At 44.6% G+C, this 24,492-nt stretch overlaps 2 protein-coding genes across 2 annotated transcripts in view; one reads left to right on the top strand and one right to left on the bottom strand.

Annotated features, from left to right (window-relative positions):
- LOC115114524 (PH domain leucine-rich repeat protein phosphatase 1-like) overlaps positions 1 to 3,795 on the top strand; it is an 82,592-nt gene extending 78,797 nt beyond the window's left edge. The window contains exons 15-17 of the mRNA XM_029642829.2: positions 201 to 395; positions 479 to 707; positions 1,343 to 3,795. Of these exons, the coding sequence (XP_029498689.1) occupies positions 201 to 395; positions 479 to 707; positions 1,343 to 2,587 (1,669 nt within the window). The 3' untranslated portion in view covers positions 2,588 to 3,795. The remainder of the gene's footprint in view (positions 1 to 200; positions 396 to 478; positions 708 to 1,342) is intronic.
- Positions 3,096 to 24,492, bottom strand: mep1bb (meprin A subunit beta b). The gene is made up of 14 exons (XM_029642830.2): positions 24,325 to 24,492; positions 24,056 to 24,074; positions 23,907 to 23,957; positions 23,695 to 23,738; positions 23,379 to 23,457; positions 19,841 to 19,958; positions 18,035 to 18,213; positions 12,218 to 12,436; positions 11,001 to 11,153; positions 10,524 to 10,739; positions 8,891 to 9,358; positions 8,353 to 8,535; positions 5,509 to 5,668; positions 3,096 to 5,127 (listed from the first exon to the last, which is right to left on the bottom strand). The coding sequence occupies exons 1-14, from the start codon at positions 24,394 to 24,396 to the stop codon at positions 4,902 to 4,904; spliced, it is 2,187 nt and encodes a 728-aa protein (XP_029498690.1). The 5' UTR covers positions 24,397 to 24,492; the 3' UTR covers positions 3,096 to 4,901.

Here is a 24,492-nt window from a genome sequence, read left to right on the forward strand (position 1 = left end):
GTCAATGTGGGGGCAGTAGAGTTAGTGTGTGAAACAAGAGGCTGGGGATGTGGGTGCATGCACACATCCATGCGTTTGTGTGTGTGACAGATGTGAAAGAGAGATGCGAAGGCTGTGGAGCTACAGTAAGTCTTAGACACTCAACAACCTCAAGGGAATATTATTAACGTTTTGCACGTGTATTCCTATCTCTCTCCCAGGCTGTGTGTGGCTGCCCTGTCGGTGAACAGTTTCGGTGGGAGTCGTGAGGCCCTCTATGGGGTGTTTGATGGAGATAGGAACGTGGAAGTGCCCTACCTGCTGCAGTGTACCATGAACGATGTGCTGGCCGAGGAGCTACACAAGACCAAGAGTGAAGAAGACTACATGACCAACACCTTCCTCGTCATGCAGAGGTTAGTATGGACACACACATACACACAACTTCTTATTTAGACAGTATCAGAAATTCAACCTTCTCATATTCTCTGTGCCACAGGAAGCTGGGTACGGCAGGGCAGAAGCTGGGTGGCTCGGCGGCCCTGTGCCACATCAGACACGACCCCACCGACCCGGGCGGCTGCTTCACCCTCACCGCTGCTAATGTGGGCAAGTGCCAGGCCATCCTGTGTCGAGACGGCAAGCCACTGCCCCTCTCCCTCTTGCACAACGTAGGCCTGGAGGAAGAGTACCGACGCATCAGACAACACAACGCCATCATCACTGAGGTACATAAGGGAGGGGTGTGTGTGTGGCCTAGTTCTTCTATCCTTGTGGGCACCTGAAATCCCGAAAAGTCCCCACAAGGATAGTAAAACAAGGAACATTTTCCCTTATGGGGACATTTACCACGTCCCCACGAGGACAAACACTACTTTGATCTTAGGGGTTAGGGTTACAATTAGGTTTAGGGTTAGGCATAAGGTTTAGGGAAAATAGGATTTTGAATGGAAATAAATTGTTGGACCCCAAGAGGATAGAAAAACAAGTGTGTTTGTGCGTATGTATGGAGGGGGATGAGGGGTTAAGAGTGTATTCTGCTTGAGTGTGGCAGTGTATATGAGGATGTTAATTTAAAGTACTGCTCCAAATGCTTGTGATGCACTTCAATTCCATTTCATGTTCAATTCTATAACCCCAAAGGGTATGGGATTTTGAAGTCAAGTTCATCATTGATACCACACTTAATGACTCTTTTAATACAATTTTGGCCTGAGCTTTAATCTGTATGTGTGAGGATTGGGGAATGTGTTAAAACAGCTCCCACTCTCAACATACTGTGTGTTTCTGCGAGGGGTTGGGATACGGCAGAATACCGGTTTCTGTTGGATATTTAAGTAGGCTTCTCCTTCTACTCCTCTAGGACAACAAGGTGAATGGAGTGACAGACTCCACCCGTATCATGGGATATTCCTTCCTGTACCCGGCAGTGATCCCACGGCCCTACGTCTGCACGGTAACCCTCACCCCGCAGGACGAGTTCTTCATCCTGGGAAGCCGTGGCTTGTGGGATGCAGTGTCACCGTCGGAGGCGGTGGAGGCGGTGCGTAATGTCCCAGACGGCCTGGCTGCAGCCAAGAAGCTGTGTACGCTGGCCCAGGGCTACGGCTGCACCGACAGTCTCTGTGCCGTGGTGGTGCAGCTCTCTGTGAGTGAGGACTGCTGCTGCTGCAGAGACCATCACCAGCCGCCCCCCAGCCCTGTATTGGGCGGCTACCCCTCTTCGGGGGGTTCGTCGATAAAGGAGCGACCCACAGGGGACGGCTCCCTCCCTGTCCCCCCGTCCTCCTGCAGTGAGATCAGCAGTGAGATCAGTACTAGTGAGATGAGCAGCGAGGTGGGATCCACGGCCTCCTCTGACGAGCCCCCTCAGAGTTCCCTGGGGCTGCTGCATGAACAACCCCACCACCACCAGCTCCACCTGCACCACCAGGCCAACCAGCTCTCCCTGCAGGCCCAGCACGCTGCCCAGCCCTGCCCCTACCCTCACCCAGGCTCGGAGCTCCCTGCCCGGGGCTGCTGTGCTCTCCACCCTGCCTGTCTGACCGGATCCTTCCAGAGGCAGCTGTCCAGCGCCACCTTCTCCAGCGCACTATCTGACAACGGGCTGGACAGTGAGGACGAGGAGCCCATCGCCGGGGTCTTTTCCAACGGGAGCAGAGTGGAGGTGGAGGCCGACATCCACTGCCTTAGGGTTGAGGCCTCTTTATCATCGTCAGGACGGGAACGCTTGCTGGCCCCTCCTCCACCTCCTCCACCCTGCACCCCGGAACCACTGGAGGAAGGGGTGGAGGCGGATATGAGGGAGGATAGAGAAGAGGGCTGGTCAGTGGGCTGCGGCAGACCGGGTGATGACGGGAAGGCCATGTGGAAGAGGAGGGGGAACGGCTCTGTGGCCCCCCAGGAGAAGAGCCACAACCTGATCGAGGTGGCAGCAGACGTCCCATCTAAGAAGGGAGGGGGATACTTCACAGCACCCGCCCAGCCCGACCCAGACGACCAGTTCATCATCCCTCCAGAGCTGGTGGAGGAGGTCAAGGAGATAATGAAACAGCATCAGCAGAAGCAACAGAAAACACCTAGCCCCGACCAGCCTGCAGACTACTAGGACTGCAGGGAATTAGGACACACCCCGAAATCCCTACAGTGGAGAATCGCTACAGAGTCTTCGGACTAGCTGAGTAACCTATGTATCTGAAAAACAGCACCTTGCTGAGATGTCTACAGACTACAATCACTCAACCCCTTTCCTGAGACCACAGCACTGGAGTACCAAGCACTGTAACTGGCTCCAACCCTTTCCCCAAAGTGACCTATAGAATAGGACATGCAAATGAGCCCTTTAAGATAACCCATCCCTATTGGGTATCCTACTTATGGACACACCTTTTATGGTCCAAAGTAGTTCCACTACTACTCACAGACAGACTGTGCGGAACGTTGTTTTTACATTAGACAACGAACCAATGAGTACCTATGTAATCCACACTAGTCTCTCTGCAGAAGGGTTAGCCTCTCACAACACACAGTTATGGATATGATGACGTTGTTTTTTTACTTACCATATCTTTTCATGTAAAGAAAATTAAGTTGCTGAAAAAAAATTAAATGAAACATGGAGAACAATCTTTTTTATTATCAATGAAATACATTTGAATGGTACACACCAATAATACCACGCTTAACTGTTGTAGATGGGGCACTTGATAAAACTCTATTTCTTCAGTAAATCATGGCTCTTGGCCTGTACAAAAGGCATAGACATTTTTGTAGAAATTTGAAAGACTAACTCTTAGGAGTTGCATACTCTTTATGGTGACCTAGTCACTTTTACTAATCTTCTCTGAGAGAAATTGTGATTTTTTTTCCCCCCAATGAATTGTAAATAAGAGAAATACTGATGCTTTTAAAGGAACTGTGTACCCGTATGTTTGTGGATGGATTTAGTGGTGTGGAGGGGGTGTGGGTCAGACCTGATTTCGCCGATCTCACCTTTTTCTCGTAGACACATACACTCAGAGACATGTTCAATACACATATACGTGCATACACAGTACACCCACCCTGTTATACAGTACAAGCACACACAATTCACCATGGTTCTTTTCATTCAGTTCTGTTGATACTTACATCTTGGTTAGTCAGCACTCCCTCTAATGTGCTCACAACATACATACACACAGTATTCCGTCCCACTGCTCTCACCGGCATGACTGTGTCCAGTTCAGTAATGCAAACAAATGCTATATTATCCACATGGAAAGTAAACCACACAAAACGTTCCTGTCTTTGGTATAATAAATCTTACATTTGTAAGCTTTGTTGTTCTAGTGTTATTTTATAGTTACATTTTAAATTCTCTCTGTGTGCGTTTGACAAGTGTAAATTTATATACAATCATTTCTCTCAGTATTCCTCCCCTATTTCAATGTATGACCCACTTGTATTTTGCAGATTAAGGTCATACCATTTTAAGTTCCTATAAACCCGAAAACCGCCATAAGGTATAGTTGATAGCTTTCAATTAGACTTTACAATACAATTTCAAATGTACCATTTTTACATTACTCTTATCCAGAAATGCAGGATAATCTCTTGTTGCACATGTGTCATACTATAGCTCTAGTTTGAGTAAGGGCTCTATTCAATCTCTATAGCTGAAGTTTGGCTGACATGTAGCGTTTACCGTGAATGCCGTGTCTACTAACGCGGGAACATTGCCTCTAAATGTCAATCTGGCTACAACACAGAACTTCAGTGCTACTTATTGAATAGAGCCCTAGTTCGAAAATCAGATGTATGTGCATCTTATGACCAGAAGAGGTCAATATTGTCAAATGTTTATATTAGCATCTCATTCATTTCAAAATCAGACGAACTCTACAACCACTTATTATATTTATGCCCCTAATGCCTTCCCTTCCATGACTGCAACTGAAGAAAAAGAAACATTTCAGATATAATTATCTCAATTGAAAACTATTAAGAGTCTGAAATGAAAATGACATGACAGCAACACTAATGTAGCGTATGCCCTGAACAATACATACACTTCATAGCATATTTATGATTTTTTTTTTCATTTGCACACAAATACAAAAAAATGGGATGTTAAGGTGAATGAAAATAACCTGTGCGGGAGAGGTAGAGCACGTCCCCCTTTCAAGTGTTAAAATACCATTTTTACACAAGAAAATAGTTGGAGATTTACATACACAAAGAAACTACAAATCATGTCAAATTAACAGGCTGATCAAAATACATGGCTGATAGGCAGATAATTATTGGGATGAGACAATAAGTGGAATTTCCAGTAGATCTTTTGTAATTTTATATTTGAAGGAGTTGTAGCTTTTGCAGTTAACTTCTTCATCTACTTAATGCTGGCCATGAATAGTTTTGGTTCTGGCAGGGGGAAAACATTACATTCCTGTGACTGTGACATTGGACATGGTGATGCCCCGGTCTCCTCCACCTCCGCTGTTCTTGTTTTTCCTCTTCACACACACCACACTGACTGCAGTCACCACCAACATGCCACCCAGCACAGAGAAAGAGGCTATAAGCGCTGTGGTCATCGTGTCCTGGGTGGAACCCTGATACTGACAACTCTCTCCGTAGTACCACCAGTCGTCACCAACTGCACACCTAGAGAGGGACCGAGAGAGAGAGTCACCTATCTACCCACTGCACATCTGGATAGGGAGAGAGAAATATAGCTCTAACACGGTTCACCTATACAGAGGGGAAGAAAGTGGGAGTCTATACACAGGCAACACTGGTTGTAATGATGTCATTATACAACCAGTTTTGCCTGCTGGGCTGTGTGTATGTGTAAAGGGTAAGACTGAGCATTCTGAGGAAACAGAGGGAACTATTTGTATCTGCACAGCTGGTGCAAGATAATAAAAGGAAAGAATCAAGCTGTGGTTATCAATGCAGAGAGAAGAACAGAGCGAAAGAGAGAGAAATATAATTCAGACCATTGTATTGTGTAAGCGACAAGCCTCGATAATAACGTGTCCTCACCTGCAAAGAGCATTTCCAGCATCCACCACACAGACGCCCTCATTCCCACATGTGACCTTAGTGCAGGGGTCAGTAGGTGGCAATATGGCGGTGGTAACCGTGGTGACTGGTGGCAATGTGGAGGAGGGTACGGGCTGGGTCACCGTAAGATGTGAAACATCTGAAGACAAAGATTGGGGGGAGGGGGCATGTATGTAATGAGAATGAGGTACAGTACACATAGTACTAACATAGAAATTAATGTTGGCCTACAGACACTGGGATGGGATTGGGTAGCATGATTGATTATAGAAATGGCGAATGGGCGTGAATTGGTAATGAATCACGTGATGTGGACATCACATTCGACTTTGGCCACGAAAAACAATCCAACTCCGCCCCTTTCTCAATTTTCAAACAGAAATAAAGTGTTCCTTTGGTGGTTCGTCGATGTGTCATTCTGGTCATGCGCATAGCTAGTTAGTTAGCTAGCCAGTAACTCTTCCAGTATGTGTTGACGTCATTTCAAAGGATTTGTTTTTGGATGGAAGCTGTAGAGGTTGGTAAGAATGGCACTTCTGTAGCCAAATATCTTATTCATACATTTGAGGGTTTAAGCATTAAATTCCCTGGTATGATGGTGGATTGATCCATTGTAGTTTAAAGCCATTATTTTTGCATTTTTTCCCAAAGCCAACCTTTAAATAGATGGAAAACCACAACCCATGATTTTATTTGAATGAGTGTGATGATAATCAACAAGGCAGTGTAAGGGCTAGCTGACCCACTTCATAGCGGTTGTTTTGGTGGTGTCGGAGGTGGAACTGCTGTGGACCTCTGTGGCTCCTGGCATTATACCTAAAGTGGACATTGCCATTGGCTGCACAGAGTCGCATTAACAGAAATCCCATGCAGCCTTATTTACAAGTTTGCAATAGAATTGTGAGATGTTATCTAAAACTTGATTAGGCTGATAGAAATCCTCTTTATTTTGTTTAATGATTTTCAACTTGAGTGTCATTATTTCTATATAGCCTACACTAACTTATGCAGAACTTCTAACCCGAGTGGGACAAGTGTGGCTTTGTGACAATGACCACACGAGCAGCAGCTCTAGCGCAGTAACACTTCTGACACCGCCGAAACGGCAACTTGCGGGTGTTAAAACTTGATCTGATTGAATCTAGGCCTTAATGGGATATGATGGTGGATCCACAGGAGGCTGGTGGCATCTTAATAGGGGAGGACATGCTTGTGGTTATGGCTGTAGAGGAATGAGTGGAATTGTATCAAACACATAGTTTGATGCCGTTCCGTTCCAGCCATTATTATGAGCCGTTCTCCCCTCAGCAGCCTCCACTGGTGGGATCATACAGATGAGTATATTTGAACATGATTATGCAAAAACAGAGAGACAATGTATCATGATTTCAAAGAATGTAGAGAATGCTTTTGTTTTTGATAAAAAGGTATTTTCAGTAGCCTGGTCCCAGATCTGTTTGTGTGATCGTGTCAAACGCAGCAATGACCATTGGTGGAAAAAAGTACCCAATTGACATACTTGAGTAAAAGTAAAGATACCTTAATAGAAAATGTCACCCAGTAAAATACTACTTAAGTAAAAGTACTTGGTTTTAAATATATTTGTGTCAAAAGTAAATGTAATGACTAAAATATACTTAAGCATCAAAAGTAAAAGTAGAAATAATATAAAATTCCTTATATAAACGCAAACCAGACGGCATCATTTTCCTTGTTTGTTTTTTAACGGATAGCCAGGGTCATGCTCTAACACTCAGACATCATTTACAAACCATGTGTTGAGTGAGTCCACCAGATCAGAGGCAGAAGGGATGTTCTGCCTGTTTAAATTAGACAGTTTTCCTGTCCTGTTAATCATTCACAATGTAACGAGTACTTTTGGGTGTCAGGGAAAATGTATGGTGTAAAAAGTACATAATTGTCTTTAGGAATGTAGTGAAGTAAAAGTCCAAAGTTGTACAGATACCCCCCAAAAATACTTAAGTATTACTTTCAAGTATTTTTACTTACACCACTGACAATGACCAAACAGATCTGGAACCAGGCTAACTTTTGTCAGGACTGACCATAGGAGTTGGCAATACAGCACGAACAGATCTGGAACCAGGCTAACTTTTGTCAGGACTGACCATAGGAGTTGGCAATACAGCACGAACAGATCTGGAACCAGGCTAACTTCTGTCATGACTGACCATAGGAGTTGGCAATACAGCACAAACAGATCTGGAACCAGGCTAACTTCTGTCATGACTGACCATAGGAGTTGGTAATACAGCAAGAACAGATATGGAACCAGGCTAACTTTTGTCAGGACTGACCATAGGAGTTGGCAATACAGCACGAACAGATCTGGAACCAGGCTAACTTTTGTCAGGACTGACCATAGGAGTTGGCAATACAGCACGAACAGATCTGGAACCAGGCTAACTTTTGTCATGACTGACCATAGGAGTTGGCAATACAGCACGAACAGATCTGGAACCAGGCTAACTTCTGTCATGACTGACCATAGGAGTTGGTAATACAGCATGAACAGATCTGGAACCAGGCTAACTTTTGTCAGGACTGACCATAGGAGTTGGCAATACAGCACGAACAGATCTGGAACCAGGCTAACTTTTGTCAGGACTGACCATAGGAGTTGGCAATACAGCACGAACAGATCTGGAACCAGGCTAACTTTTGTCAGGACTGACCATAGGAGTTGGCAATACAGCACGAACAGATCTGGAACCAGGCTAAATTTTGTCATGGCTAACCATAGGAGTTGGCAATACAGCACAAACAAATCTGGGACCAGGGGAACATTTCAGAACTTCTTACCCTCCATGGTAAGCAGGAAGATGGCGTCTCCCCCCTTGATGAAGTCCCTGCTCTTGGCCCTGCCATGGGTGAGGTACGCGGTTGTCCCGGCACCCGGCCCACGGAAATATTTGGTCCCGTCCGCCGCTGACACTTCAATGCCCACCTTACGAGGGTCATCCCAGAAGAACAGCTCTGAAGTCCCTGAAAGGTAAAAACACAGATCTTTCTCAATATACTCTACATGACTTTATCTATGAAATAAGAAGACTACTACTTTAAGTCCATGCAAAACCAGGTGGAACATCTCAGAAAAAAATGGTAATTCCATTAATTTGAAAATGGAATTTAACTCCATATGTTAAAGTAAATCCCTGGGTTTCAAATCGTTCTGCACTTGTCTTGGTCTATATTAATTAGGCATTTCAGAAGGGCACTGACCTAGGATCAGTTTAGCCTTTCAGATAATAATGAAAAAGATTACATGGAGAGAGGGAACCTGATCCTAGATCAACACTCCCAGTCTAAGATGCTTAATGAATACTGGACCTGGACTGACCACTGAGTTTCTTAGTAGGATCGGTGGTGACACTGCGCTGGTTGTTCATACGCCTCATGATGTCTGGGTTCTGATCGAACAGCATCATGGTCATCTGTTTCCACGGACACGGCCACTTCCGCACCTCTGTGTCACCGGACATGGTCACCAGGTGGGCGTAGGCAGAAAGCTCCCCCGCATAGCCCTCCTTCCCACTGGGGTAGAGCCCCATCTGGAAGGTGTAGCCCTCTCTGGACTTGAACGGGGGGCTGTAGATGGGTTTGTCGTTAGGAGTGGTCTCCATGATGTCGCTGAAGTTCTTCACCCGCCACACGTGGTCGGGGCAGGTAGTCTCAGAGAGGTTGATGTCGTCCAGGGAGAGACCACCTGTGGAGGGGGCGTCGCCCTTGATGCCCTCGAACACCACCCGGAACTTCTTGACCACGTTCAGGCTCACATGGTGCAGTTGCCATAGGTCTTGAGGTGGTGCTGGGAGAAAGAGGAAACCATTAAGTTTACAGAGAATATTGTTGTGTAGAATTTACAGTATATCATATGTTATACGCATTATACAGGTTAAGAAAAACCAATATGATGGGTGTAAACCAATAACAGATTATTTGAATGTCTATAGATTGATGTAACAGATGTTAGCTATGTTAGAGACCATATGTTAGAGATGTTAGCTATGTTAGAGACCATATGTTAGAGATGTTAGCTATGTTAGAGACCATATGTTAGAGACCATATGTTAGAGATGTTAGCTATGTTAGAGACCATATGTTAGAGATGTTAGCTATGTTAGAGACAATATGTTAGAGAAGTTAGCTATGTTCAGAGACCATATGTTAGAGATGTTAGCTATGTTAGAGACCATATGTTAGAGATGTTAGCTATGTTAGAGACCATATGTTAGAGATGTTAGCTATGTTAGAGACCATATGTTAGAGATGTTAGCTATGTTAGAGACAATATGTTAGAGATGTTAGCTATGTTAGAGACCATATGTTAGAGATGTTAGAGACCATATGTTAGAGATGTTAGAGACAATATGTTAGAGATGTTAGCTATGTTAGAGACCATATGTTAGAGACAATATGTTAGAGATGTTAGCTATGTTAGAGACCATATGTTAGAGGCCATATGTTAGAGACCATATGTTAGAGATGTTAGAGACAATATGTTAGAGATGTTAGCTATGTTAGAGACCATATGTTAGAGACAATATGTTAGAGATGTTAGCTATGTTAGAGACCATATGTTAGAGACCATATGTTAGAGACCATATGTTAGAGATGTTAGAGACAATATGTTAGAGATGTTAGCTATGTTAGAACCATATGTTAGAGATGTTAGCTATGTTAGAGACAATATGTTAGAGATGTTAGAGACAATATGTTAGAGACCATATGTTAGAGATGTTAGAGACAATATGTTAGAGATGTTAGCTATGTTAGAGACCATATGTTAGAGATGTTAGCTATGTTAGAGACCATATGTTAGAGATGTTAGCTATGTTAGAGACAATATGTTAGAGATGTTAGCTATGTTAGAGACCATATGTTAGAGATGTTAGCTATGTTAGAGACCATATGTTAGAGATGTTAGAGACCATATGTTAGAGATGTTAGAGACAATATGTTAGAGATGTTACCAACTATGGGCTGAATAACACGCAGGGTTCCGTTGGGGTGGGCTTCATCGTACTCTCGGACAAGGATCACCAGCTGATCGTTGGCGCCACCACCATTGTAGAGGAAGAACTGCAGGCACTGGTAGCCTCTCTTGGGGTAGAGCAGTCTGCTCTCCAGCCTGGCTGTGTCTGCTGGTTTGCCTGTGGCAGTGCTCAAGTGCATGAAGTAGCCTGAGCCTGTGAACAATGGACACCAGTATACATTTTCCATTGGATTGTTAAGTAGGGTCAGCCTATAACTTTAGCCTATAACTAGGGCTCAGAGTTTTACTAACCAGGTAACAGTCAGGGAAAACTCTAGGTGTTATTTGTAACTGGACCTTGATCACCCTTTGGACTGTAAGATAAGAAGAGAGCTGATAGTGATCTGCCCTGTCAGGGACTGAGGATGGGAGGTTGATAGTGTTGTTTTGTGGTGTGTACTGAGGGGGTGCTCACCGGTGCATTTGCCCATGTTGGAGTAGTCCGTGTTGGGCCCGCCAGGCGCCTGGGTCACCCTTGTCCATTCTGCCTGATCCCCCGGCCCCTGGATCATACCACAGATGTTCTCCCTCTCAAAGTCGCAGGTGTCCAGGAAAGTGGAGGAGCGTGCTGGATCAAAGGACACGTATATGCAATCGCCATCAGCTGAACAGCAATTATAGGAAAACTTTGACCTGCTGTAAACATTTTTTATCTAGGTTTACCATGTACCTATGCAGTACCATGTACCCAACCACGTTTGATAATCCACCAGGGTTCTCAATCAAATATACACTGCAGAAAGATCCTGAGTTTCGCTTTGAACATATCACCTAACTAATCACTGTAATTCAAGTTTTATAGCAGAAATGTGACATTCCAGCAAAGGAAGTCTCCTGCACTGTGGGTTTGACTAAATTACAGTCTCCATCAAATAAATCAGTAGATCAGCAGGTCAATGTGAGTATGTCTTACTACTTACTTGATAGATCAGTCAGTCTGCTCAGACAGTCGTTGATCACTGACTGAGAAGACCGATGCTCTTGAACATGGCCTGAGTCTTACTGCAGTTATACAGCCCAATGTTCCTATGCCTTACGACAGTTGTAGAGGCCTAAAGTGACTGAGCCTTACAGCAGCTGTAGAGGCCTTAAGTGACTGAGCCTTACTGCAGTTGTAGATGCCTAAAGTGACTGAGCCTTACTGCAGGTGTAGAGGCCTTAAGTGACTGAGCCTTACTGCAGTTGTAGATGCCTAAAGTGACTGAGCCTTACTGCAGTTGTAGAGGCCTAAAGTGACTGAGCCTTACTGCAGTTGTAGAGGCCTAAGGTGACTGAGCCTTACTGCAGTTGTAGAGGCCTAAGGTGACTGAGCCTTACTGCAGGTGTAGAGGCCGTAAGTGACTGAGCCTTACTGCAGTTGTAGATGCCTAAAGTGACTGAGCCTTACTGCAGTTGTAGAGGCCTAAAGTGACTGAGCCTTACTGCAGTTGTAGAGGCCTAAAGTGACTGAGCCTTACTGCAGTTGTAGAGGCCTAAAGTGTCTGAGTCGTACTGCAGTTGTAGATGCCTAAAGTGACTGAGCCTTACTGCAGTTGTAGAGGCCTAAAGTGACTGAGCCTTACTGCAGTTGTAGAGGCCTAAAGTGACTGAGCCTTACTGCAGTTGTAGAGGCCTAAAGTGACTGAGCCTTACTGCAGTTGTAGAGGCGCCGTAGCTTGAGCAGGTCATTATCACTGAACTCCATGCGCTGACCGATGACATCAGCGAAGGCGGGGATCTTGGTGACGATTGTGGGCTCGGTACCGTTCCTGAACGCAGTCTTACTGTAGTGCATCATGGAACCGTAGTCGTAGGGGACACCCAGAGAACTGGACATGGTGTCATTGTACGTGTTGAAGTTGTGTTCCTTACCTGGAGATTGATTGATTGAGGGAGGGAGGGGGAGAGGGAGAGAGAGAGTTCAGTTGGGTTGGAGAGGTCAAATCAGCCAGTTTACTCACTTCTTCAAATCTAGCCTTGGAATTTCAATTCGTCTCCTGAATTGACATGTACTGTAATAAGCCTTCAACCCCAAAATGTTAGCGAGACAAAGAACGTCTCCAATGGCAGATCTGTAGGGTTAGGGCTTCATGTGGATGACAAGATGCTGACTGGAATCTTAAGAATCATATCGCTACTCTTTCACCTTCAATTATACAAAATGAATGACTTGATATTAATGACTTAGACCATGCACTAATCTCAAATTTCACTTTAAATTTCCATTGATGCTTATATGGTGCCCTTTGCCTGTTTGTCTGAGAGAATTAGGTAGTCGATCAGCGCAAGAAGTCATTTGTTTGTCCTGATCACATAGCTTATAGCTCTTGGGAAAGGTCAAGATTAATGAACAAGTAGTGTACACTGTGGATGGGCCTGTTTGGTCAGGCTAACACTAATCTGACTTTATGTTGACATATTGTAATATGCTTGTGGGAAGAAAACAGATTACTGTTTGTCCAGATGATAAATTATTCAGAGAAATCCAATCACCATGTTTCTGATGACAAATACATGCAGGCATGCACAGTAAGAAACACCCCACTGAGAACAGACCTCAGCTCAACTTCTAGTTTTGATTTACATTTGGTTGAATTTTCAACTAACGTGAAATCACCATGTCATTGGATTTAGGTTCAAAGTTGAGTAAAAAAAATATATTTATGTTGATGACTTTTTACAAATTCAATCAGTTTTCCACGTTCAGTCCAACAACTTCCGGGTTGGAGCGAGCAGTCGCATCCGCACTTCGGTCTGCAGCTAGTATAACTTTTCATTACATTTCATTATAGTACAACGGTTTGATTTGTCTAATCTTAGCAATTTCTTCTTAGCTAGCTACATAGCCGTCTTTGTATCAAAGATAATTGCGTAATTATCGTATTTCGTCGTCCTAACGTAGTCTACACTGCTATCTGCCCAGCAGCTAGCCAGCTAGCTAACGTCCACCGTCTACCGACTAGCAGCACGGTAGAAACTATTACCCTCAACTGAACGACTTGATTAGTGTAGTGTTAGCTAGCTACATAGTTGTCTTTGCTGTCTTCGTATCCAAGATAATTGTGTAGTTTAGAGTGTGTAGTTTTAGAGTGATTATCTTAATTTACCGAGGTTAGCTAGCCAGCTATTTGTCGTCCTTAACGTAGGAGACACTGCTAGCTAGCCAACAGCTAGCCAACGTCTACCGAATAGAACTCAACAACCCGGTCGCATTCCGCCTCGCTCCACAGGTAGTATCACATTTTCATTTCATTTCATTACAGTACAACGGTTTGATTTGTTTGATCGTAGCTAGCTACATAGCTAGCTACATAGCCGTCTCTGTATCAAAGATAATTGTGTAGTCTAGAGCGATTTTCTAGGTTACCTAGCCAGCTATTGTCGTTCTTTTAACGCAACGTAACGTAATCAACACTGCTAGCTAGCCAGCTAGCCCCCGAATCAACAACGCAGCCACTGCCAGCTAGCCTACTAAGTCAACAACGCAGCCACTGCCAGCTAGCCTACTTCAGCAGTACTGTATCATTTTTAATCATTTTAGTCAATAAGATTCTCGCTACGTAAGCTCAACTTTCTGAACATTCGAGACGTGTAGTCCACTTGTCATTCCAATCTCCTTTGCATTAGCGTAGCCTCTTCTGTAGCCTGTCAACTATGTGTCTGTCTATCCCTGTTCTCTCCTCTCTGCACAGACCATACAAACGCTCCACACCGCGTGGCCGCGGCCACCCTAATCTGGTGATCCCAGCGCGCACGACCCACGTGGAGTTCCAGGTCTCCGGTAGCCTCTGGAACTGCCGATCTGCGGCCAACAAGGCAGAGTTCATCTCAGCCTATGCCTCCCTCCAGTCCCTCGACTTCTTGGCACTGACGGAAACATGGATCACCACAGATAACACTGCTACTCCTACTGCTCTCTCTTCGTCCGCCCATGTGTTCTCGCACACCCCGAGAGCTTCTGGTCAGCGGGGTGGTGGCACCGGGATCCTCATCTCTCCCAAGTGGTCATTCTCTCTTTCTCCCCTTACCCATCTGTCTATCGCCTCCTTTGAATTCCATGCTGTCACAGTTACCAGCCCTTTCAAGCTTAACATCCTTATCATTTATCGCCCTCCAGGTTCCTCGGAGAGTTCATCAATGAGCTTGATGCCTTGATAAGCTCCTTTCCTGAGATGCTCACCTCTCACAGTTCTGGGCGACTTTAATTTACATTTACATTTAAGTCATTTAGCTCTTATCCTGAGGTTCACCTTAAGACATCCAGTGGAACAGCCACTTTACAATAGTGCATCTAAATCTTTTAAGGGGGGTGAGAAGGATTACTTTATCAGTTTCCTGAAAGAGGTGGGGTTTCAGGTGTCTCCGGAAGGTGGTGATTGACTTGTCCTGGCGTCGTGAAGTTTGTTCCACCATCCCCACGTTTTGACCTTGACTCATGGTCCTGGATGAATGAACTCCTCCCCACGTCTACCTTTGACTCATTCCTCTCTGCCTCCTTCTTTCCACTCCTCTCCTCTTTTGACCTCACCCTCTCACCTTCCCCCCTACTCACAAGGCAGGCAATATGCTCGACCTCATCTTTACTAGATGCTGTTCTTCCACTAACCTCATTGCAACTCCCCTCCAAGTCTCCGACCACTACCTTGTATCCTTTTCCCTCTCGCTCTCATCCAACACTTCCCACACTGCCCCTACTCGGATGGTATCGCGCCGTCCCAACCTTCGCTCTCTCTCCCCGCTACTCTCTCCTCTTCCATCCTATCATCTCTTCCCTCTGCTCAAACCTTCTCCAACCTATCTCCTGATTCTGCCTCCTCAACCCTCCTCTCCTCCCTTTCTGCATCCTTTGACTCTCTATGTCCCCTATCCTCCAGGCCGGCTCGGTCCTCCCCTCCCGCTCCGTGGCTCGACGACTCATTGCGAGCTCACAGAACAGGGCTCCGGGCAGCCGAGCGGAAATGGAGGAAAACTCGCCTCCCTGCGGACCTGGCATCCTTTCACTCCCTCCTCTCTACATTTTCCTCTTCTGTCGCTGCTGCTAAAGCCACTTTCTACCACTCTAAATTCCAAGCATCTGCCTCTAACCCTAGGAAGCTCTTTGCCACCTTCTCCTCCCTCCTGAATCCTCCTCCCCTCCCCCGCCCTCCTCCCTCTCTGCAGATGACTTCGTCAACCATTTTGAAAAGAAGGTCGACGACATCCGATCCTCGTTTGCTAAGTCAAACGACACCGCTGGTTCTGGTTCACACTGCCCTACCCTGTGCTCTGACCTCTTTCTCCCCTCTCTCCAGATGAAATCTCGCGTCTTGTGACGGCCGGCCGCCCAACAACCTGCCCGCTTGACCCTATCCCCTCCTCTCTTCTCCAGACCATTTCCGGAGACCTTCTCCCTTACCTCACCTCGCTCATCAACTCATCCCTGACCGCTGGCTACGTCCCTTCCGTCTTCAAGAGAGCGAGAGTTGCACCCTTCTGAAAAAAACTACACTCGATCCCTCCGATGTCAACAACTACAGACCAGTATCCCTTCTTTCTTTTCTCTCCAAAACTCTTGAACGTGCCGTCCTTGGCCAGCTCTCCCGCTATCTCTCTCAGAATGACCTTCTTGATCCAAATCAGTCAGGTTTCAAGACTAGTCATTCAACTGAGACTGCTCTTCTCTGTATCATGGAGGGGCTCCGCACTGCTAAAGCTAACTCTCTCTCCTCTGCTCTCATCCTTCTAGACCTATCGGCTGCCTTCGATACTGTGAACCATCAGATCCTCCTCTCCACCCTCTCCGAGTTGGGCATCTCCGGCGCGGCCCACGCTTGGATTGCGTCCTACCTGACAGGTCGCTCCTACCAGGTGGCGTGGCGAGAATCCGTCTCCTCACCACGTGCTCTCACCACTGGTGTCCCCAGGGCTCTGTTCTAGGCCCTCTCCTATTCTCGCTATACACCAAGTCACTTGGCTCTGTCATAACCTCACATGGTCTCTCCTATCACTGCTATGCAGACGACACACAATTCATCTTCTCCTTTCCCCCTTCTGATGACCAGGTGGCGAATCACATCTCTGCATGTCTGGCAGACATATCAGTGTGGATGACGGATCACCACCTCAAGCTGAACCTCGGCAAGACGGAGCTGCTCTTCCTCCCGGGGAAGGACTGCCCGTTCCATGATCTCGCCATCACGGTTGACAACTCCACTGTGTCCTCCTCCCAGAGCGCTAAGAACCTTGGCGTGATCCTGGACAACACCCTGTCGTTCTCAACTAACATCAAGGCGGTGGCCCGTTCCTGTAGGTTCATGCTCTACAACATCCGCAGAGTACGACCCTGCCTCAAACAGGAAGCGGCGCAGGTCCTAATCCAGGCACTTGTCATCTCCCGTCTGGATTACTGCAACTCGCTGTTGGCTGGGCTCCCTGCCTGTGCCATTAAACCCCTACAACTCATCCAGAACGCCGCAGCCCGTCTGGTGTTCAACCTTCCCAAGTTCTCTCACGTCACCCCGCTCCTCCGCTCTCTCCACTGGCTTCCAGTTGAAGCTCGCATCCGCTACAAGACCATGGTGCTTGCCTACGGAGCTGTGAGGGGAACGGCACCTCAGTACCTCCAGGCTCTGATCAGGCCCTACACCCAAACAAGGGCACTGCGTTCATCCACCTCTGGCCTGCTCGCCTCCCTACCACTGAGGAAGTACAGTTCCCGCTCAGCCCAGTCAAAACTGTTCGCTGCTCTGGCCCCCCAATGGTGGAACAAACTCCCTCACGACGCCAGGACAGCGGAGTCAATCACCACCTTCCGGAGACACCTGAAACCCCACCTCTTTAAGGAATACCTAGGATAGGATAAAGTAATCCTTCTCACCCCCCTTAAAAGATTTAGATGCACTATTGTAAAGTGGCTGCTCCACTGGATGTCATAAGGTGAATGCACCAATTTGTAAGTCGCTCTGGATAAGAGCGTCTGCTAAATGACTTAAATGTAAATGTAAATGTAATCATGACATGGAAAAATGTTGATTAAACCCATTTTACCCAGTGGGAATAGCCTAGATTCAATCAGATCAAGCGTTAATCGGCGATATCCGACACTTGCTTAGCTGGTGTAACTGTGTTAGAGCTGTCAAAATGGTTATTGTCACGAAACTACACTCGTCCCACTCGCGTCAGAAGATCAGAACGAGAAAGAAAAAATGACATTCAAATCGAAAAACATTTAACTAAACAATCAAGGTGTAGATTACATCTCACATTACAGTCGGACTTGTAATCAAGGCTGCATGGCTCTCTTAATGCGACTCCGTGCAGCCAATGGCAAGGTCTGCTTTAGGTATAATGCCGGGAGCTGCTTGTGTATTTGACAGCTCTTACCTGGTACAACCCTAACCTTAGCCATAACCTTAACCCCTACATTTTGGGGTCAGAGGGTTAGGGGTAAGCATTATGGTTAGGGTTACCATAGGTTTAGAGGTTCAGTACCCTCAGAGATGTGGTCCCACAGGATGGTGACGTAGTCATCGCGGTCCGACCGTGACTGCTCATGCCAGAAACCCAGTGCATGGAGGAATTCGTGTTCGATGGTCGCAATGCGGTCACAATTGGTCCCGATGGACAACCTCTGTTTCCCCACATGTTGGTTACCCACAGATGAGAAACAACTGAAAGAGCGACAACCAGAAATCATTGTTGAGCGTTAATATAATACAAACTCAAAGGCTATACTACAGCCTAACCTTTTTTTCCATGGGCACATCCTTCCAAAATAAAATATATACTCTACCGTTCAAAAGTTTGGGATCACGTAGAAATGTCCTTGTTCTGGAAAAAAAAATCATTTTTTTGTCCATTAAAATAACATAAAATTGATCAGAAATACAGTGTAGATATTGTTAATGTTGAAAATGACCATTGTGGCTGGAAACTGAAGATTTTTCATGGAATATGTATATAGGCATACAGAGGCCCATTATCAGCAACCATCACTCCTGTGTTCCAATGGCACATTGTGTTAGCTAATCCAAGTTTATCATTTTAAAAGGCTAATTGATCATTAGAAAACCCTTTTGCAATTATGTTAGCAAAGCTGAAAACTATTGTTCTGATTAAAGAAGCAATTGAACTGGCCTTCTTTAGTCTAGTTGAGTATCTGGAGCATCAGCATTTGTGGGTTCGACTACAGGCACAAACTGGCCAGAAACAAAGCCCTTTCTTCTGAAACTCATCAGTCTATTCTTGTTCTGAGAAATTAAGGCTATTCCATGCGAGAAATTTCCAAGAAACTGAAAATCTCGTACAACGCTGTGTACTACTCCCTTCACAGAACAGCACTGGCTCTAACCATAATGGAACAAGGAGTGGAAGGCCCCGGTGCACAACTGAGCAAGAGGACAAGTACATTAGGGCATCTAGTTTGAGAAACAGACGCCTCACAAGTCGTCAACTGGCAGCTTCTTTAAATAGTTCCCGCAAAACACCAGTCTCAACATCAACCGTGAAGAGGCAACTCCGGGATGTTGGCCTTCTAGGCAGAGTTTCAAAGAAAAAGCCATCTCTCAGACTGGCCAATAAAAATAAAAGATTAATGGGCAAAAGAAAACAGACAGCATCCCGGAGTAGAAGGCCAGCATCCCGAAGTCGCGTCTTCACTGTTGACGTTGAGACTGGTGTTTTGCGGGTACTATTTAATGAAGCTGCCAGTTGACGACTTGTGAGGCGTCTGTTTCTCAGTCATAGTCATTTACAACATTAACAATGTCTACACTGTATTTCTGATCAAATTTATGTTATTTCAATGGCCAAAAAATATGCATTTCTTTAAAAAACAAGGACATTTCTAAGTGACCCCAAACTTTTTAACGGTAGTGTACTGCCAGGAGTGGATCTCCTAGTAAGACAATAACACCAAACATACAGTACCTGTCAAAAGTTTGGACACACCTACTCATTCAAGGGTCTTCTTTATTTTAAATATTTTCTACATTGTAGAATAATAGTGAAGACATCAAAACTATGAAATAACACATATGGAATCATGTAGTAACCAAAAATGTGTTAAACAATTCAAAATATATTTTATATTTGAGATTCTTCAAAGTAGCCACCCTTTGCCTTGATGACAGCTTTGCACACTCTTGGCATTCTCTCAACCAGCTTCACTTGGAATGCTTTTGACTAGTACTGTATATACATTTTATGCAGTCATGTATGTTCAGTATCTTGAAAGCACAATGTAGAAACATTATAAATCAACATAAAAACAGAGCAGTCCATAACAGCTTACAGTACCCGCTTCCTTTGAAAATGGAAATGTAGTTCTGCTCTCCCTCCCAAGGTTTGAAGTCGATACAGGTCTTCAGCCGGTACTGTTCAAAGGCCTTCAGGATAACACCTTTTGCATTGATCTCTGTGTTGTGAATAGAAGATATGTCTTGTAACCATGAAATTACACATTCAATTGAAGACTACGCCACATGACCTATTTCGAGCAATGGACCATAAAATAGTATCATTGCGTAAATTCATGTATTGCCCCTCTTAAATAGTCAACCTTTAGAACCAAAAACATGTCTCAGAAAGTGAATGTGTATTATACTAAGCAAAAATATAAACGCAGCAATCTCAAAGACTTTACTGAGTTACAGTTCATATAAAGAAATCAGTCAATTGAAAACATTTACTAATCTATGGATTTCACATGACTGAGAAGACAGATATGCATCTGTTGGTCATAGATACCTTTAAAAAGGTAGGGGTGTGGATCAGAACCAGTCAGTATCTGGTGCATGTACCACCATTTACCTCATGCAGCGCAACACATCTCCTTCGCACAGAGTTGATCAGGCTGTTTACTGTGTCCTGTGGAATGTTGTCCCACTCCTCTTCAATAACTGTGCAAAGTTGCTGGATATTGGCGGGAACTGGGACATGCTGTAGTACACATCGATCCAGAGCATCCAAAACGTGCTCAATGGGTGACATGTCTGGTGAGTACACAGGCCATGGAAGAACTGGGATATTTTCAGCTTCCAGGAATTGTGTACAGATCCTTGCAACATGGAGCTGTGCATTATCATGCTGAAACATGATAGCGGTGGATGAATGGCACAACAATGGCCTCTCAGGATCTCATCACGGTATCTCTGTGCATACATATTGCCATTGATAAAATGCAATTGTGTTTGTTGTCTGTAGCTAATAACTGCCTATATCTTAACCCCACCACCATGGGGCACTCTGTTCACAACATTGACATCAGCAAACCGCTCGCCCACACAACGCCATACAAGTGGTCTGTGGTTGTGAGGCTGGTTGGGCATACTGCCATGTTCTCCAAAACAACGTTGGAGGCGGCTTATGGTAAAGAAATTCAAATTGAATTCTCTGGCAACAGCTCTGGTGGACATTCCTACAGTCAGCATGCCAATTGCACTCTCCCTCAAAATTTGAGAAATCTGTGGCATTGCCATGTAGGATAAAACAGCACATTTTAGAGTGACCTTTTGTTGTCTCCAGCACGAGGTGCACTTGTGTGATGATCAGGCTGTTTAATCAGCTTCTTGATATGCTACACCTGTCAGGTGTATAGATTATCTTGGCAAAGGAGAAATGCTCACTAACAGGGATGTGCTCACCGAACGTGCTACCTGTCCCAGACCTGCTGTTTTCAACTCTCTAGAGACAGTAGGAGTGGTAGAGATGCTCTTAATGATCAGCTATGAAAAGCCAACTGACATTTACTCCTGAGGTGCTGACTTGCTGCACCCTCGACAACTACTGTGATTATTATTATTTGACCATGCTGGTCATTTATGAACATTTGAACATCTTGGCCATGTTCTGTTATAATCTCCACCCGGCACAGCCAGAAGAGGACTGGCCACCCCTCATAGCCTGGTTCCTCTCTAGGTTTCCTCCTAGGTTTTGGCCTTTCTAGGGAGTTTTTCCTAGCCGCCATGCTTCTACACCTGCATTGCTTACTGTTTGGTGTTTTAGGCTGGGTTTCTGTACAGCACTTTGAGATATCAGCTGATGTACGAAGGGCTATATAAATACATTTGATTTGATTTAAACAAATTTGTGCACAAAACTTGAGAGAAATAAGCTTTTTATGCGTATGCAACATTTCTGGGATCTTTTATTTCAGCTCATGAAACATGGAAGCAACACTTTAAATGATGTGTTTATATTTTTGTTCAGTGTAGATGTACAGTGCATTCGGAAAGTATTCAGACCCCTACGTTACAGCCTTATTCTAAAATTGTTTAAATCGTTTTTTCCGCCTTATCAAGCTACACACAATACCCCATAATGACAAAGCAAAAACAGTTATTTATTTTTTTTAAATTGCAAATATATTACAAATGTAAATCTGAAATGTCACATTTACATAAGTATTCAGACCTTTTACTCAGTACTTGGTTAAAACACCTTTAGCAGTGATTACAGCCTCGGGTCTCCTTGGGTATGATGCTACAAGCTTGGCACACCTGTATTTGGGGAGTTTCTCCCATTCTTCTTTGCAGATCCTCTCAAGCTCTGTCAGGTTGGATGGAGAGCGTCACTACACAGCGATTTTCAGGTCTCTCCAGAGATGTTAGATCGGGTTCAAGTCCAGGCTCTGGCTGGGCCACTCAAGGACATTCAGAGACTTGTTCCGAAGCCACTCCTGCATTGTCTTGACTGTGTGCTTAGGGTTGTTGTCCTGTTGGAAGGTGAACCTTCGCCCCAGTCTGAAGTCCTGAGTACTCTGGAGAAGGTTTTCATCAAGGATCTCTCTGTACTTTGCTTATTTCATCTTTCGCTTGATACTGACTAGTCTCCCAGTCCCTGCCGCTGACAAACATCCCCACAGCATAATGCTACCACCACAATGCTTCACCGTAGGGATGGTACCAGATTTCCTCCAAACGTGACACTTGGCATTCAGGGCAAAGAGTTCAATATTGGTTTCATCAGACCAGAGAATCTTGTTTTTCATGGTCTGAGAGTCCTTTAGGTGCCTTTTGGCAAACTCCAAGCAGGCTGTCATGTACCTTTTAGTGAGGAGAGGCTTCCGTCTGGCCATTCTACCATAAAGGCCTGGAGTGGAGTGCTGCAGAGTTTGTTGTCCATCTGGAAGGTTCTCCCAACTCCACAGAGGAACTCTGGAGCTCTGTCAGAGTGACCATCGGGTTCTTGGTCACCTCCCTGACCAAGGCCCTTCTCCCCTGATTGCTCAGTTTGGCCGGGCAGCCAGCTCTAGGAAGAGTTCTTGGTGGTTCCAAACTTCTATCATTCAAGAATGATGGATGCCACTGTGCTCTTGGGGAACTTCAATGCTGCGAAAAATGTTGGTACCCTTGTGCCTCGAAATAATCCTGTCTCGGCACTCTACGGACAATTCCTTTGACCTCATGGCTTGGTTTTTGCTCCGACTTTCACTGTCAACTGTGGGACCTTATATAAACAGGTGTGTGTCTTTCCAAATCATGTCCAATCATTTGAATTTACCACAGGTGGACTCCAATCAAGTTGTAGAAACATCTCAAGGATGATCAATGGAAACAGGATGCACCTGAGCTCAATATCGTGTCTCGTAGCAAAGGGTCTGAATAGTTATGTAAATAAGGTATTTCTGTTTTGTACGTTTTTATACATTTGCAAAAAATTCTAAGAACATGTTTTCGCTTTGTCATTATGGGTTATTGTGTGTAGATTGATGAGGAAAATAAGTAATTTAATCTATTAATTAATTAATTTTAGAATAAGGTTGTAACATCAAGGGGTCTGAATACTTTCCGAATGCACTGTATGTATTATATTGTATCTACATATATGGTCTTACCCAAGTCATCCTCAAAGTAGTAGGGAACAGTCTTTGGCCATCTGTATTGATCCCCTATTATAGAATTCCGGCCTTGTTTCTGAGTCAGCCGTAGATTACATTTGACAAAAAAAGAAATAATAAATCATTTAGTTCTGTTAAGCCTGGGCAGTGAGCTGATATCATAGAAATATAATTGCCCAAGCCCATGAGGGTGCAGTTAAATTGCTGTGGTCTGCAATCAATGGAACTTCCCCATTATTGTCTTTCTATTTCTATGCTTGATATAACATGTCATTGTTAAAGTGAAGACCAGCAGAAGTACTTATTAACTCACCTCATCAAGCTCAATATCCCCCTCCACCAGGTTTAACCCAGCCTCTGTTAGGACCAAGCACACACACACACACACACACACACACACACACACACACACACACACACACACACACACACACACACACACACACACACACACACACACACACAGCTATGAAACTCCCAGTGAGTTATTAGAAACAAGATTAAGTAACATCCTAACTGACAAACCTTCATTGATATCAAAGATGTCCATGTCCCTTCCACCATCCACATCATATTCTGTAGAATAAATGTAAAGGACATACAGTAAATGACAGCTTTGAATAGGTGACATTCTATTTGAAATATTGAAAAGAAAATAAGAAAATCCACTTAACCTAAAACTCTTGGTGCAGGCTGACAAGCAACAGAGGGAAAACGTACCATTGTTTAGAGAAAGTGAGTGAACATTGTAACAATGCAAATGAGGCATTATACTAATTCTAAATGAAAATGCAAATTAGGTCAACATAAATCATATTACAGTATCTCAATAACAAATAAAACCAGTCAATACCAGTACTAAAGCTATATTGATGTTTCTTTGAGACATGTATTTCATTTTCACCAATATACAAATAAACAGATAAATGCAACATAACCTTACCAGAGATAAGACATTTTCACATAAGATCCATGACATATGGAGGATGACTAAATATGTAGTTCTCCTCCCCATGTTTACTCCCTAGTCAAAGAATCCCTTAGTATGGAACACTAAGAATTAGTAGCCTTGGCCTCTCAGACAGACTTGTAAAAGCTGCTAAGCTAGTCC

This window comes from Oncorhynchus nerka, linkage group LG9b (genome assembly GCF_034236695.1).
Source record: "Oncorhynchus nerka isolate Pitt River linkage group LG9b, Oner_Uvic_2.0, whole genome shotgun sequence".
Taxonomy (NCBI): domain Eukaryota; kingdom Metazoa; phylum Chordata; class Actinopteri; order Salmoniformes; family Salmonidae; genus Oncorhynchus; species Oncorhynchus nerka.